This window comes from Mus caroli, unplaced genomic scaffold, assembly GCF_978045245.1.
Source record: "Mus caroli unplaced genomic scaffold, Mus_caroli_1 scaffold_15, whole genome shotgun sequence".
In the NCBI taxonomy this organism is placed as follows: domain Eukaryota; kingdom Metazoa; phylum Chordata; class Mammalia; order Rodentia; family Muridae; genus Mus; species Mus caroli.
The window spans coordinates 46,997,059-47,013,272 of record NW_028227270.1 but is presented as its reverse complement, the minus strand read 5'-3'; the positions used below and the strand labels follow the sequence as shown (position 1 = coordinate 47,013,272).

Genomic DNA, 16,214 nt, shown 5'->3' with positions numbered 1-16,214 from the left:
GTAGAAAGGAAGAACTCAAAATATCACTATTTGCAGATGATATGATAGTATATTAAGTGACCCCCCCCCAATTCCACCAGAGAACTAAACCTGATAAACAACTTCAGCAAAGTGGCTGGATATAAAATTAACTCAAACAAATCAGTGGCATTCCTCTACTCAAAAGATAAACAAGTTGAGGAAGAAGTTAGGGAAACAACACCTTTCACAATAGTCACAAATAATACCACATATCTTGGTGTGACTCTAACTAAGCAAATGAAAGATCTGTATGACAAGAACTTCAAGTCTCTGAAGAAAGAAATCGAACATCTCAGAAAATGGAAAGATCTCCTATGCTCATAGATTGGTAGGGTTAATATAGTTAAAAATGGCCAACTTGCCCAAAGCAATATACAGATTCAGTGCAATCCCCATCAAAATTCCAACTAAATTCTTCATAGAGTTAGAAACAGCAATTTGCAAATTCATCTGGAATAACAAAAACCCCAGAATAGTGAAAACTAGTCTCCACAATAAAAGAACTTCTGTTGGAATCATAATCCCAGACCTCAAGCTGTACTATAGAGCAATCGTGATAAAAACTGCATGGTATTGGTACAGTGACTGGCAGGTAGATAAGTGGGATAGAATTGAAGATCCAGAAATGAACCCTCACACCTATGGTCACTTGATCTTTGACAAAAGAGCTAAAAATCATCCAGTGAAAAAACGACAGCATTTTCAACGAATGGTGCTAGTTCAACAGGCAGTTAGCATGCAGAAGAATGTAAATCAATGTGGATCACGGACCTCCACATACAACCAGATACACTGAAACTAATAGAAAATAAAATTGAGACGAGCCTTGAGCACATGGGCAGAGAGGAAAAATTCTTGAACAGAATACCAATAGCTTATGCTTTAAGATTAAGAATTGACAAATGGGACCTCATAAAATCGCAAAGCTTCTATAAGGCGAAGGAGACTGTCAATAGGACAAAATGGCAATCAACAGATTGGGAAAGGATCTTTACCAACCCTACATCCAATAGAGGGCTAATATCCTATATATACAAAGAACTCAAGAAGTTAAACTCCAGAGAACCAAATAACCCTGTTTTTAAAATGGAGTATAGAGCCAAACAAAGAATTCACAACTGAGGAATACTGAATGGCTGAGAAACACCTAAAGAAATGTTCAACATCCTTAGTCATCAGGGAAATGCAAATCAAAACAACACTGAGATTCCATCTCACTCCAGTCAGAATGTCTAAAATAAAAAACTCAGGTGACAGCAGATGCTGGCGAGGTTGTAGAGAAAGAGGAACACTCCTCCATTGTTGGTGGGATTGCAAGCTGGTACAACCAGTCTGGAAATCAGTTTGGTGGTTGCTCAAAAAATTGGACATAGTAATACCTGAGGATTCAGCAATACCACTCCTGGGTATGCACCCAGAATATGCTCCAACTTTTAATAAGGACACATGCTCCATAGCAGCCTTATTTATAATAGCCAGGAGCTGGAAAGAATCTAGATGTCCCTCAACAGAGGAATAGATACAGAAAATGTGATACATTTACACAATGGAGTACTACTCAGCTATTAAAAACAATGACTTCATGAAATTCTTAGGCAAATGGATGGATCTAGAAAATATCATACTGAATCAGGTTACCCAATCACAAAAGAACAAACATGGTATGCACTCACTGATAAGTGGATATTAGTCCAAAAGCTTGGAATACCCAAGATACAATTCACAGACCCCATGAAGCTCAAGAACAAGGAAGACCAAAGTGTAGATACTTTGGTCCTTCTTAGAAGGGGGAACAAAATACCCATGGGAGGAGATACAGAGAAAAAGTGTGGAGCAGAGACTGAAGGAAAGGCCATCCAGAGACTGCCCTACCTGGGAATCCATCTTATATACAGTCACCAAACCCAGACACTATTGTGGATGCCAACAAGTGCTTGCTGACAGGAGCCTGATATTGCTGTCTCCTGAGAGGCTCTGCCAGAGCCTGACAAATACAGAGGTGGATGCTCTCAGCCAACCATTGGACTTAGCACAGGGTTCCCAATGGAGGAGCTAGAGAAAGGACCAAAGGAGCTGAAGGGGTTTACAGACCCATAGGAGGTACAACAATATGAATTAATCAGTACCTCCAGAGCTCCTAGGAACTAAACCACCAACCAAAGAGTACACATGTAGGGACCCATGGCTCCAGCCACATATGTAGCATAGGATGGTCTTGTTGGACATCAATGGGAGGAGAGGCCCTTGATCCTGTGAAGGCTCGATGTCCCAGTATAGGGTAATGCCAAGACAGGGAAGTGGGTGTGGGTGGGTTGGTGAACAGGGGGAGGGGATATGGGATGGGGGCTTTTGGAGGGGAAACCAGGGAAGCAGAGAACATTTCAAATAAAGAAAATATCTAATAAAAAAAGAAACATTATTTTAAAAATTTTAAAAAAAGGAAAAGAAAAGAAAAAAAGAAATTCTGAAAGTGTGTGTATAGTATTGTGCACATATTTCAGTTCACCAAACTCTGTAAAATAGAAGACATCCATTTGCCAAATATAATTTCTTTTTTTAATTCTTTTTTTAAAGATTATTTATTTATTTATTTATTTATTTATTTATTATATGTAAGTATACTGTAGCTGTCTTCAGACACTCCAAAAGAGGGAGTCAGATCTTGTTGCGGATGGTTGTGAGCCACTATGTAGTTGCTGGGATTTGAACTCCAGACCTTCGGGAGAGCAGTCGGGTGCTCTTACCCACTGAGCCATCTCACCAGCCCCAAATATAATTTCTTTAGGTACTTTTTAAAAAAAGATTTATTTATTTATTTTATGTATATGAAGACACTGTATACTGCATAGATGGTTGTAACCATCATGCTGTTGCTGGGAATTGAATTCAGGACCTCTGCTCCCTCTGCCCACCTCTCATTCGGGCCCAAAGATTTATTTATTATTATATCTAGGTACATTGTAGCTGTCTTCAGACAGACCAGAAGAGGGCCTCATATCTCATCACGGATGGTTGTGAGCCACCATGTGGTTGCTGGGATTCGAACTCAGGACCTTCAGAAGAGCAGTCAGTGCTCTTACCCGCTGAGCCATTTTGCCAGCCCTCTTTGGGTTCTCTTAGGGTTAATTTCTGTAGGGATTGGAGTTTGGTTATATAGTGAGCAAGTAGGACATTTCCTCACTATTTCCTTGGCTTGTTGCCAAGTGCTAGAGAATTCTTTCTTTAAACCTTTGTTGTTCACATAGTGTTTTTTTTACAGAATTCTGAAGCCTCTAGTACACTTCTTATCAATAGCTTTGTCAATTTCATTATAACCTTGCACCAGAGGGCCTGACAGACCTGAATAGGATCTTATGTGTGGATAACTCCTATTTCTGATCATGTGTTGTAGCTGAATAAATAGTGAAGTCAATTCAGAATCATCCTAAATAACTTCAGCAGTCTCTATGTGTAAAACAACCCTTTCTGCATATTGATAGTCAGTTACCATATTAAGAGACTTTTTAAAAAAAGATTTATTATTATTATTATATGTAAGTACACTGTAGCTGTCTTCAGACACACCAGAAGAGGGCTGGAGCGATGTCTCAGCAGTTAAGAACACTAACTGGTCTGCCAGAGGTCCTGAGTTCAAATCCCAGCAACCACATGGTGGCTCACAACCATCTGTAATTGAGAGACTCTTGAGAATCTGACAACACCATGATTATTGCATATAATTCAGATTTTTGAACTGACTTATAGGGACTCTCAGCCACCTTACTTACATCTTCTGATTTATATCCTGCCTTTCCTGATTTACTGGCATTAGTATAAAATGTAGGGGCTCCAGATATTGGAGCTCCCTTTATTATATGAGAGAGAATCCAATTAGCTCTTTTTATGAACAGAAGTTGCTTGCTTCTAGGGTATCTGTTGTTAATTTCTCCCAAGAAGTTACTGCATGCTCTTTGCCAATGTTCATCTTGTACCTATAATAATGAGACCATTTTTGCCTTAGTAAAAGATACCACAATTTCAGTCAGATCCATTCTGACTAATTGTCAAAGTCTCATTTTTTCCTTTTAGTATCAATTCAGAGACCTTCTCAATGTAGGTTTTAAATTTCTTACTTTGTTTATGTGCTAAAAATATCCATTGTAAGTCATAATCTTCCTTTTGCATAAGAATTCCTGTAAAGGAATGAATAGAAGGTAAGGTAACTAAGATGGAGGCCATCTTTGGATCAGTTTGATCTAGATGTGTATTCTGTAGTTTCCTTTCTACCAAAGCTAACTCCTCAGCCTCAGCTGATAGTTTCCTTGGGCTATTTAAATCTTAATTACTTCGTAAGGTTTGAAATAAATTGCTTAGCTCTTGAGTGGCCAAGCCAATCGCAGGCCTCAGCCAGTTGATATCTCCAGTAGCTTCTGAAAATCATTAAGGGTCCTTAATTGGTTTCTTCTGATTTGCACCTTTTGGGAACTAACCCTTTGCAGACTTATTTTATACCCTAGATAATTTAGAGAATCTCCTCTTTGTATTTTTTCAGGGGTGATTTGTAATTCCCATCAAGGCACGGTTTTTGTTTTTTGTTTTTATTTCATCAGACATTATTTCTATGTTTATATCTGGATCAGCCAATAAGATGTCATCCATATAATGGTAAATAATAGATTGGGGACACTGTTTTCTAATCATCTCCAATGGCTGTTGTACAAAATATTGACACAAGGTAGGGCTATTTTACATTCCTTGTGGCAGGACTTTCCAATGATATCTTTGTATTGGACAAACTCTATTGAAGGTAGGTACTGAGAAAACAAACCTTTTATTATTGTATTTATGTAGAGGAATTGTAAAAAACAAAACAAAACAACTTTTCAAATATATCACTATTATAGGCCATTCCTTAGGCAACAAGGAAGGCAATGGGATCCTAGGCTTCAAAGAACCTATTGGCTGAATAATTTTATTAATTGCCCTGAGATTTATCAACATCCTCCATTTGCCAGAATTTTTTCAATGACAAATACTGGAGAATCCCGAGGCCTGATAGATTCCTCTATATGCTGAGCCTCCAGTTGCTCCTGGACTAGCTGTTTTAATGCCTGTAGTTTTTCTTTTGTCATAGACCACTGATCAATGCAAATGGGTCGGTCAGTCAGCCACCTTAGTGATAAGGCTGTTGGTGTCTTGGCAGCAGTGGATCCTTGGGGTAGAGCTATATTGTCAGCCTTTGCTGTGTCTTATTTTCGGACAGCTTGAACAATCTGGAACTGTGTTTTATAACGTTCCATAATTTAGAATTTTTATTAGTAGCCTGATGAGTTTCATGGCTAGACACTGAAATTGAAGGGATATTAATTTGGGTTTTCCACTGCTGTAATAGATTTCTTCCCCATAAGTTAATGGCTATATCAGCCACGTATGGCCTCAATTTTCCTACCTAACCTTATGGTCCTATACATTTAAGCCATCTGGTTCTTTGCTTTATGTGGGATAAGGTCCCAACTCCTTGAATTGGATGTCTACTTCTTGAAATGGTCAACTTGTAGGCCAAGTTTTTGGAAAGAAAATGGTGACATCTGCTCTAGTGTCAACCATTCCTTCAATCTCAATATTGTTTACTAGTATTATTACTTTTGGCCTTTGATCCTCTATAGAAGTTTGCCAAAATATTCAGTTTTGGCTCCCTTTGAGACCTCTTGAATTGTCTATAGAACTTACCTCAATCTTGTCTTGTCTCAGAACATTTGTTTTTGAAGCAGTGACGTTTAATTGTCCTGAGGAAGAGATCTCTCCCTGCCTGGCATTGGGGTCTGTGAGAGGCCAGCCAGCCTGGGATTTTTTTGGCAGGGTATGCCCCTTTTGTCTGTTGTTGCTCTACATTCCCTAGTCAAATGCTGGCCTTTGCCACATCTTTGACATATTCCAGAAGGCTTAGGCCCCCTTTTGGTATTACTTTGGTTTTTCTTGCAGTCATTTCTGAGATGATCTCACTCACCACATTTTTATTTATTTACTTTTATTAGATATTTTCTTTATATACATTTCAAATGCTATCCCAAAAGTTCCCTATACCCTCCCTCCGCCCTGTTCCCCTACCCACCCACTCCTGCTTCTTGGTCCTGGCATTCCCCTGTACTGGGGCATATAAAGTTTGCAAGACCAAGGGGCCTCTCTTCCCAGTGATGGCTGACTAGGCCATCTTCTGCTACATATACAGCTAGAGATATGAGCTCTGGGGGTACTGGTTAGTTCATATTGTTGTTCCACCTATAGGGTTGCAGACCACTTCAGCTCCTTGGGTGCTTTCTCTAGCTTCTCCATTGGGGGCCCTGAGTTCCATCTTATAGATGACTGTGAGCATCCACTTCTGTATTTGCCAGGTACTGGCATAACCTCACAGGAGACAGCTATAACAGGGTCCCTTCAGAAAAATCTTTCTGGCATATGCAATAGTGTCTGGGTTTGATAGCTGATTATGGGATGGATCCCCGGGTGGGGTAGTCTCTGGGTGGTCCATCCTTTTGTCTTAGCTCCAAACTTTATCTCTGTAACTCCTTTCATGGGTATTTTGTTCCCTATTCTAAGGAGGAATGAATATCCACCCATTGGTCTTCCCTCTTTTTGATTTTCTTGTGTTTTGCAAATTGTATCTTGGGTGTTCTACGTTTCTGGGCTAATATCTACTTATCAGTGAGTGCATATCTAATGACTTCTTTTGTGATAGGGTTACCTCACTAAGGATGATATCCTCCAGATACATCCATTTGTCCAAGAATTTCATAAATCCATTGTTTTTAATAGCTGAGTAGTACTCCATTGTGTAAATGTACCACATTTTATGTATCCATTCTTCTGTTGAGGGACATCTGGGTTCTTTCCAGCTTCTGGCTATTATAAATAAGGCTGCTATTGATATAATGGAGCAAGTGTTCTTATTACCAGTTAGAACTTCTTCTGGGTATATGCCGAGGAGAGGTATTGCTGGATCTTCCGGTAGTATTATGTCCAATTTTCTGAGGAACCTCCAGACTGACTTCCAGAGTGGTTGTACAAGCTTACAATCCCACCAGCAGTGGAGGAGTGTTCCTCTTTCTCCACATCCTCGCGAGCATCTGCTGTCACCTGAATTTTTGATCTTAGCTATTATGACTGGTGTGGGGTGGAATCTCAAGGTTGTTTTGATTTGCATTTCCCTGATGATTAAGGATGTTGAACACTTTTTTCAGGTGCTTCTCAGCCATTTGGTATTCTTCAGTTGAGAATTCTTTGTTTAGCTCTGAACCCCATTTTTAATGGGGTTATTTGAATTTCTGGAGTCCAGCTTCTTGAGCTCTTTGTATATATTGAGTATTAGTCCCCTATAAGATTTAGGATTGGTAAAAATCCTTTCCCAATCTGTTGGTGGCCTTATTGACAGTGTCTTTTGCCTTTCAGAAGCGTTGCAATTTTATGAGGTCCCATTTGTCCATTCTTGATCTTACAGCGCAAGCCATTGCTGTTCTGTTTAGGAATTTTCCCCCTGTGCCCATATCTTCGACGCTTTTCCCTACTTTCTCCTCTATTAATTTCAGTGTCTTTCATCTTATCCCACTCACATTTAAACATTTGAAATCTTGGGTCATCTCTAGGTGTCTAGTGGCAGCTTCTCCTATTACAGTCATATCAGGTGAACAAGATCCAACATCAGCTGTATATCTAATCCACTCATCTATCGATACTGACCTTGCCCGCAGTGGTCTGATTATTTCCCTGCATTTAGCATTTGCATTTTCAAAGGTTAAAGCACAATTATTGCCTTTCTTGCTGCTGAATCTGATATACTCCCTTTCACAGCTGAAGTTAGCCTTTGTAAAAAAAAAAAAAAAAAATCAGGGAAGATTTCTTTTGGAGCTTGTACGACTTGAGTTAATGGTTCAACTCTTCCCTGATTCTGCGACTTTGTTCCAGTTCTTTAAGGTTGACAATCACCACAGTGCCAGAGTTTCTTCATCATGTACAGCCTGCACCTCTATCTCAGCATAATGACCTTCACCAAGCAGTTGGTCTGTGGAAATCTCTCTACCCCTGGTTCTAGTTTGTCGTACTATCTCCCTCACCACGTCTCTCCACCATGTGCACCATTGTAAATTTGTAGCAGGTTCTAATATTTCTCTTGCCATATCTTTCCAGTCTTGGAGGATTATCCTACTTTTAACAGCCCAAGAAGTCAGGATTTGTTTTACAAATGGCAAATGTATTCCAAAATTATTGACACTTTCCTTCAATGTTTTCAGTTCTAACATATCCACGGGTTGTCATTCAAATTCCTAATAACCCTGTAGATAATCATCATCTGGTTGGTCCTTGTTGTATATTAACCAGATAAAGTTTGTTTTCTAATAACCTTTGTTTGGCTTTCTCTAATTTTATCTTCTGTCTCTAAACTGAGTATTTTCCTTAATCGAAATTTTAAATTCCCCCCTTAATGTCTGTGTCCACGATTCTTATCTCTTCTGTTGTTGCTCTTCCTGTTCCTTGAGTTCCTGTGTTCTCTGTTGAAGGTTCTGCCTCCACATTTTGACTTTTTCTTTATATTTCAATTCTGATAGTCCTCTGTCCATTTTGTTTTGATTGATTCATTTTAAAAGGTTTATTCTCCAGTCTTGCTCCCGATCCTTATTATTTTCTCTCTGCTGCTCAGTCTGATTTGTGAGCTGCTGCATCCTTGCTTCTAGCTTATTTTCCACCTCTAGTCTCCCACTTTCATTTTCAGAAATGTCTCTTATTCTGACCTACAATTTCCTGTGTCTTCAATTCTAGTGTTTCCTCTAGGCCACATTGCCAAGTCTTAAACTTCTTTTTCTGTTGTTCATGCTGTTCTATAATTCCTGTGTCTTCTGTTCTAAGCCCTGCTTCTCTTTATGTTGTAATTCTAATATTGCAGCATCTGCCTTATTTTGGTTTGCTAGCTTTAGTAAATTATTCACTAGACTTTGTTTCTTTTGCCCAACAAAATCCTCAATCTTTAGTTCTAGTGTTACTTGTAATCTCTTTTCTAAGACAAGGAATTTTTTTCTAGGGCCGTGTTTTTTAGAAGACATAGTAAATTAAGAGAATATGGCAATACCAATAAATGTCTCTATTTCCTTTAAATCCATCCCTGTCAAACCATTCAAAATATCATAACAAAAAGCCCAAAAGATATTTATTGTCTTTTTTTTTAAAGGATTTATTTATTATATCTAAGTATACGGTAGCTGTCTTCAGGCATAGCAGAAGAAGCCATCAGATCTCATTATGGATGGTTGTTAGGATTTGAACTCAGGACCTTTGGAAGAGCAGTCAGTGCTCTTAACCACTGAGCATTCTCTCCAGCCCATATTTCTCATCTTTAAGTATCAATTTATTACCTTGTCCAGAGCCCTTTGTACCTTTGTATCCTGATTCTTGTATTTACAAGGAGGGGCTGAGTGTAGAAAGACCGCACCTTCTGTGTCCCTGTTTGGGTTGCAGCTGGCAGTGTGTACTTGTGTGCTGATCTCAGGCAACCCACAGTGCATGCAAGCAAGCAGTCTGGAGATCCAGTCTGGCTGTCCTAGACATGGAGTGGGGTTTGGGGGTGGAGATACAGGGAAGGGAACACAGAAAAGACTCTCCTGGGCAGATGCCCAGATCAGTTCACTGTGTCTGCCTGAAAACTACCTCTCAGGCAGTTGTGTTCCAGGGTCACCTGTCCCTCCTTGCAATTCTTACACAGCACTGCTCAAGTCCAGCTTCAGGCTGGGGTGCTGCCCCTGGCTGTTCTCTGTAGGCCCCTCAAACCCAGTCAGCTTTCAATAAACACTGCTGCAGCCTAGATCACTGCCCAAGCCATATTTGAGGTTGAGGGTCAGTGGACTTTTATCTCCGGTGAGTTGAGTTCTAATCAATATGTTGGGCACTATTTTGTTGCGGTAAATCTCCAACCCAAATAAGCCCGGATGAAGAAAACACAACTCAATTAATATGAATACAAGCTGCATGCCTAGCTTGGGCAGATCTACCACTACACTACCATCTTCCCCATCTATGAGATCACTTCTACCTTGCAGTTTCTCCGAGCCCCATGGAGCCCCATGCTTTGGCTCCACCTTCCTTCCACCTGCTCCTCCACTGCCCTCTCTTCTCCTCCTTCTCTCTCAACCTTACAGCTCCACCTTCCCTTCTCCTGCCCAGTCACAGGCTCTAGCTTTTATTTTACAAATTAAGGGAGAAGTCACCTGAGAGTAATTCATTGCTTGTTCACGTCTCCTCCCAGAAGAGCGGAATTAGCATCAAAATACAAGCAACACCAGGGCTATCCAAAACATAAATCAACTAAAATTAGTTGAAACAGTGTTGTATGGTTATACTTGAGGTAAATGGCATGTAAATAGTGTATGTATCTGATGCATTTGGACATATTACCTATATCCATACAACATCATTACCTACAACAAAACCAGGAAACCATGTTCTCTGTACAGTCTTATTCTACCATGTTTATATGTGTCTACAGTATACAGAGTTCTCATAAAATGACAAAATTGCTAGGAATTCCAGAAATCACCTCCATATATTTTCCATGCACTTGAAATTAATTTTTAAGAAGAATCAGAATTCTCATGATTGTTACAGTTAGATTCATGGCGGCATAAAATATAAAATAATCTAACTTCTCATTAGTAGATGACAAGCCGGGTGCCTCAGGAGGGCACTGAGCTAAATGAACGAAGACACTAGCAATGGATGACAGGCGACTCATCTTCATTTTCTTCTTATCAAATAACCAAGCTTACTTAGATGGTGGACCCTTTTATGTTTGCTTTGGAGAATGGGTTTAGACATTTAACATTTTTATGTATCACTTTGTATATGTTTTATATAAAATTAATGTAGCAATATTGTATAAAGTTACATATGTATTTTTATTTTTTATATAGTTGTTTAAAAGAGTTTAGTTTTCATTAAAGAGAAGCAAGACAACTCCTTTGGAATTAAATGAGCAGGAAAATGTAATTCCTCACTGCAAAGTCGTGAGAACTAATACAAGATAATAAAGTGACCTGGGCTTGTTTCCTGCATGATCAGATTTAACATTGCAAAGAGCAAAACTTCTGATTTAACAGATGTAGACAGGGTCCAAGAATGAGCTTGTCATGAACTCCTGTGTGATGCTCACATTCTAAAGAGACAGAGTGAGAACTATTTCTGTCAAAGTCATTCCTTCTTAACCACAGTAAATACATTCAAAAGGTTTCTCTCTGGTACATATTCTTTTGTTTGTTGGTTTGTTTTTTGTTTTTGTTTTTTGATTGTTTGAGACAGGGTTTCTCTATATAGCCCAGGCTGTCCTGGAACTCACCCTGTAGACCAGGCTGGCCAAGAACTCAGAAGTCCGCATGCATCTTCCTCCCAAGTGCTGGGATTAAAGGCATGCACCACCACTGTCTAGCTCCAGTACATATTCTTTCATGATGATGAAGCCTACAGAATTGTGCAAAGGCTTCACCATATTAAATACACTCCCAAGGTTTCTATCTTAGTGTTTCCATTGCTAGGAATAGACATCATGACCAAGGCAACTCTCATAAAAGCAAACCTTTAATTGGGGCTGGCTTACAGTTTCAGAGGTTTAGTCCATTTTCATCATAGCAGGAAGCACAGCAGCATGCAGGCAGACGTGATGCTGGAGAAAGCTGTTAAGTTCTGCATTTTGATCCAAAGGCAGCCAGGAAGAAACTGTCTTCCAGGGAGGGAATAGGAGGGTCTGTTTTGCACTTGGTGGATCTTCAAAGTCCACCCCCAGAGATATCCACTTCCTCCAAAAAGGTCACACATCTAAATAGAGCCACTCCTCGTGACAAGCAAATTAAAAACTCCCACATTCCACTTACTGGCCCCATAAGCTTGTTGGAGTACAGAAATGTATGGGGACCATACTTAAACATGGCATAATGGAAAATACAGGTGGTCCAACTTCAAAAGTCCCCATCATCTATACCAGTCTCAAAAATGTTAAAAGTCCAAAGGTCAAAGTCTCTTCTGAGATTCATCCAATCATGTAACTGTAATCCCCTAAAAAAGAAAATAAAAACAGATCATATACTTCCAACTTCAAAAAATATACTTCACCATTCCTAAGTGTCATGAGGAAATACTGGACCAAAACAAAACCTAAAGCCAGCTTTGAAATCTCCAAACTGCATCTCCATGTCTGATGTTAAAGCATTCTTCAGATCTCCAACTCTTTTCTGCTTTGTTCACTGCAGCACAATTCTTTCTCTTTGGCTGGTTTTCCTGAGCAGGTACCCCACAGCTCTGGCATCTCAAAGTTCTTGGGGTCTCCAAGGTAACCTCAGTGGTACAGTTTCTTGTTCCAATGTCTTGGATGCACACATGATCTTCTCCTGTCCTCCAAAGAGATAAGGTCACTTCTCGAGCTCTGACCTCTGTATCACTCTAAGCTCTGGTTGACTCCACTTTACTGTTCTTTCTGCACATCCCGTGGGACTGGCATCTTCAATATGTTGGGTTCTTCTGCTACATCTAGGCTTCACTGATAGCCTAGTCACTTATGCTCCCTTCATGAGTCCAAGCCTCAGCTGCTCCTCATGACACCGTCATGCCTTCAAAACCAGTACCACCTGGGTGATTCTTACATGTGACCAAGTTTAGCTGCAACACAAGGTACAATCCTGGCTATCTCTGGAACACAGTTTCTTTGTCCTCTCAGAAAACACTTCCTAGAAGATTTCACCTCAGTGATGCTGGTCTCTTCATCAACACTTCTAATTTCTCAGCTACAGCTAACAAGCTTCCATTTTCCCAGTAGTCCCTTCTATTCTTACCTCTAAAGTCAGAGCCTCAGGGACAAAGCTGCTGAGTTCTACTGCTTTCTGGGCCTGGGACATGGCCTCTTCTATTACATTATACCAGTTTTCTGTTCTCCAACTCCTTTACTGCCTCAGCTTGTCTGTCCTGGAACTTGTTCTATATATTGACCTTGAACTCGGAGATCTGCAAGGCTCTGTATCCACAGGCCTAGACCTAAGCTTTTCTTTACCTGAAACTTGTTCTGTATCAGGATGGACTTGAACTCAGAGATCTGCTTGATACTCATTTCCTAGGGTTCAAGGGCATGTATCACCATGCCTGAACCTATGCTTTCCATTTTAGATCTTATATTGAAAACCAAGAGTAGCAATCGCAATCCATCCCTGGTCAATTTGATACATACTTGTATCTCCTTATGTCAATATGTAAACAATAACCAGGTTTCTCTCCTCTGTGTTCTTTTATGTCACTGTAGATGACTGTGAGTTGCAAATGCTTTACCACATTGATTACATTCATAAGGTTTCTGTCCAGTATATATTCCTTTATGTCTTTGGAGATTAGTCTTACATCCAAAGTCTTTACAACATTGATTGCATTCTAAGGTTTTTTTCTAAAATGTGTTTTTTCATGTACTTGGAGATGAGTGTGACTTGCAAAAGCTTTACCACATTGATTGCATTCATAAGGTTTCTCTCCAGTATGTGTTCTTTTATGATATTGGAGACTATTGTGATGTGCAAAGGCTTTATCACATTGATTACATTGATACGGTTTCTCTCCAGTATGTGTTCTTTTATGTTTTTGGAGACTATTATGACATGCAAAGGCTTTACCACATTGATTACACTCATAAGGTTTCTCTCCAGTATGTGTTTTTTTATGATATTGGAGACTATTCTGTTGTGAAAAGGCTTTACCACATTGATTACATTGATAAGGTTTCTCTCCAGTATGTATTCTTTTATGTTTTTGGAGACTATTGTGAAATGCAAAGGCTTTACCACATTGATTACACTCATAAGGTTTCTCTCCAGTATGTGTTCTTTTATGATATTGGAGACGAATAACATGTGAAAAGGCTTTACCACATTGATCACATTGATAAGGTTTCTCTCCAGTATGTATTCTTGTATGTTTTTGGAGACTATACTTAAATGCAAAAGCTTTACCACATTGATTACATTCATAAGGTTTCTCTCCAGTATGTGTTCTTTTATGATACTGGAGACTATTGTAAAATGCAAAAGCTTTACCACATTGATTACACTGATAAGGTTTCTCTCCAGTATGTCTTCTCTTATGATATTGGAGATTATTCTGTTGTGAAAAGGCTTTACCACATTGATTACATTCATAGGATTTCTCTGCATTATGTGTTTTTTCGTGTCTTTGGAGATGACTGTGACGTGCAAAAGCTTTCCCACATTGATTACATTCATAAGGTTTCTCTCCAGTATGTGTTCTTTTATGTCTTTGGAGACGACTGTGACAAGCAAAGGCTTTACCACATTGATTACATTCATAAGGTTTCTCTCCAGTATGTGCTCTCTTATGTATTTGTAGATGATTGTGACGTGCAAAGGCTTTACCACATTGATAACATTCATAGGGTTTCTCTCCAATACGACTTCTTTCATTCCTGCAACAATAATTGGTACATGTTAAAGCTTTACCATATTCAAACTTTTTAATAGTTTTATGAATTTCATAATTTGGTCTAATGATAAAGATGAATCAGATCTTAAGGTTACCACTTTGTTTATTTTCATGGTGTTCCCCCTCATTATGGGTTGTTTTACATCTTTGAAGAAATCCATCATGATAAGGGCATTTATTACATAGCTCACATTTATAATATCCTTTTTATATGTGAGATTTTTTATATGATTATCGCATATCTGAAGAACAAAGGAACAACTCAAAGACTTACCACACTGACTGCGTTCATAATTTTTCATATAGTATGAGTCAAACCACATTTGCAAAGTGAACCAGGACAAAGAGAAGAACTGCCAAATACCTAGTACCTTAGGGATTTTCTGCAGTGTGACTTTGGTCATATTCCCAGTAAACTCAGAAAACCAATTAATTGTAAGCTTGTATCATATTCAGAATGTCTACCAAAGGCAGAATACTACATATATTCTTGTTATTCTAGGACAGAAACAGGGACATTGCTTCATTTAATTTTTGTATATTCACATGGCTTTTATTTATTGTGACACATGATATACGTATTAAAAGAAGAATAACAAATGAAAAGTTTCCACATTGCATTCACACACTTTGACATTTGTTCCTCATAGACATGTGGAATATGGAATAAGGTTTCTCCATGACAACATTCTTGACTCTCATAAACTGCCCTCTCAATAAACTTAGCAATGTCACTACAAGTATATGAGCATCACCAACTTTAACATGGATGATTTGCTTATTAGAAGGTTTTGGATGGGAGCTGGAAAGATGGCTCAGTGGTTATGAGCACTAACTGATCTTCCAGAGGTTCTGACTTCGACTCCCAGCAACCACATGGTTGCTCAAAACCATCTGTAATGGAATCTGTTGCCCTCTTCTGGTGTGTCTGAAGACAGCTTCAGTGTACTCCTATACATAAAATAAATAGTTCTTTTAAAAAAAAGAAGATATTTGAAGTGAAGTGAGGTATGGGACATGCACGCTTTAAAAAAAAAAAACTGGGGGGAGGGGCAAAAAAACCCTGGACATATATTTATAACTTTTTCAATGAGTACACCTTTTGTAATATTAAAGTGGTATAAGACAAAACAGATTGACAGTTCTACAGCATAGTTCTAATGCAGCTACAAATCAAATAAAGGTATTGGTTAAGTTACTGTTTCCTTGTCTTTCTTTCTTAGAGGAATGCCTTGTTGTGATGGTTTGTATATCCTAGGACCAGGGAGTGGCACCATCTGGAGGTGTGGCCTTGTTGGAATAGGTGTGATCTAGTTGGAATGGGTGTGTCACTGTGGGTGTGGGCATAAGATCCTCACTCTAGTTGCTTAGAAGTCAGTCTTCCACTAGCAGCCTTTGGATGAAGACATAGAACTCTCAGCTTCTCCTGTGCCATTCCTGCCTGGATACTGCCATGCTCCCACCTTAATGATAGTGGACTGAACCTCTGAAACTGTAAGCCAGCCCCAATTAAATGTTGTTTTTTATAAGACTTGCCTTGGTCATGGTGTCTGTTCACAGCAGTAAAACCCTAACTAAGACACTTGTAAACACAAATCAGGTAACTAACATTGAGGTACATGGTTCTGCAAAAATACTATAATCATAGCTACACTTAAAGGACTGATATTTTACACTCTTGCTTTTCTTTAGAGCTCCCAGGACACACT

General features: G+C 39.1%; 1 protein-coding gene across 1 annotated transcript in view; it reads right to left on the bottom strand.

The window, feature by feature from the left end:
- LOC115029036 (uncharacterized) overlaps positions 1 to 16,214 on the bottom strand; it is a 159,318-nt gene that overhangs the window by 49,347 nt on the left and 93,757 nt on the right. Inside the window, exons 8-10 of the mRNA XM_085830948.1 lie at positions 13,473 to 14,390; positions 13,317 to 13,389; positions 10,800 to 10,834 (exon numbers count right to left, since the gene is read on the bottom strand). Coding sequence (XP_085687074.1) covers positions 10,800 to 10,834; positions 13,317 to 13,389; positions 13,473 to 14,390 — 1,026 coding nt within the window. The remainder of the gene's footprint in view (positions 1 to 10,799; positions 10,835 to 13,316; positions 13,390 to 13,472; positions 14,391 to 16,214) is intronic.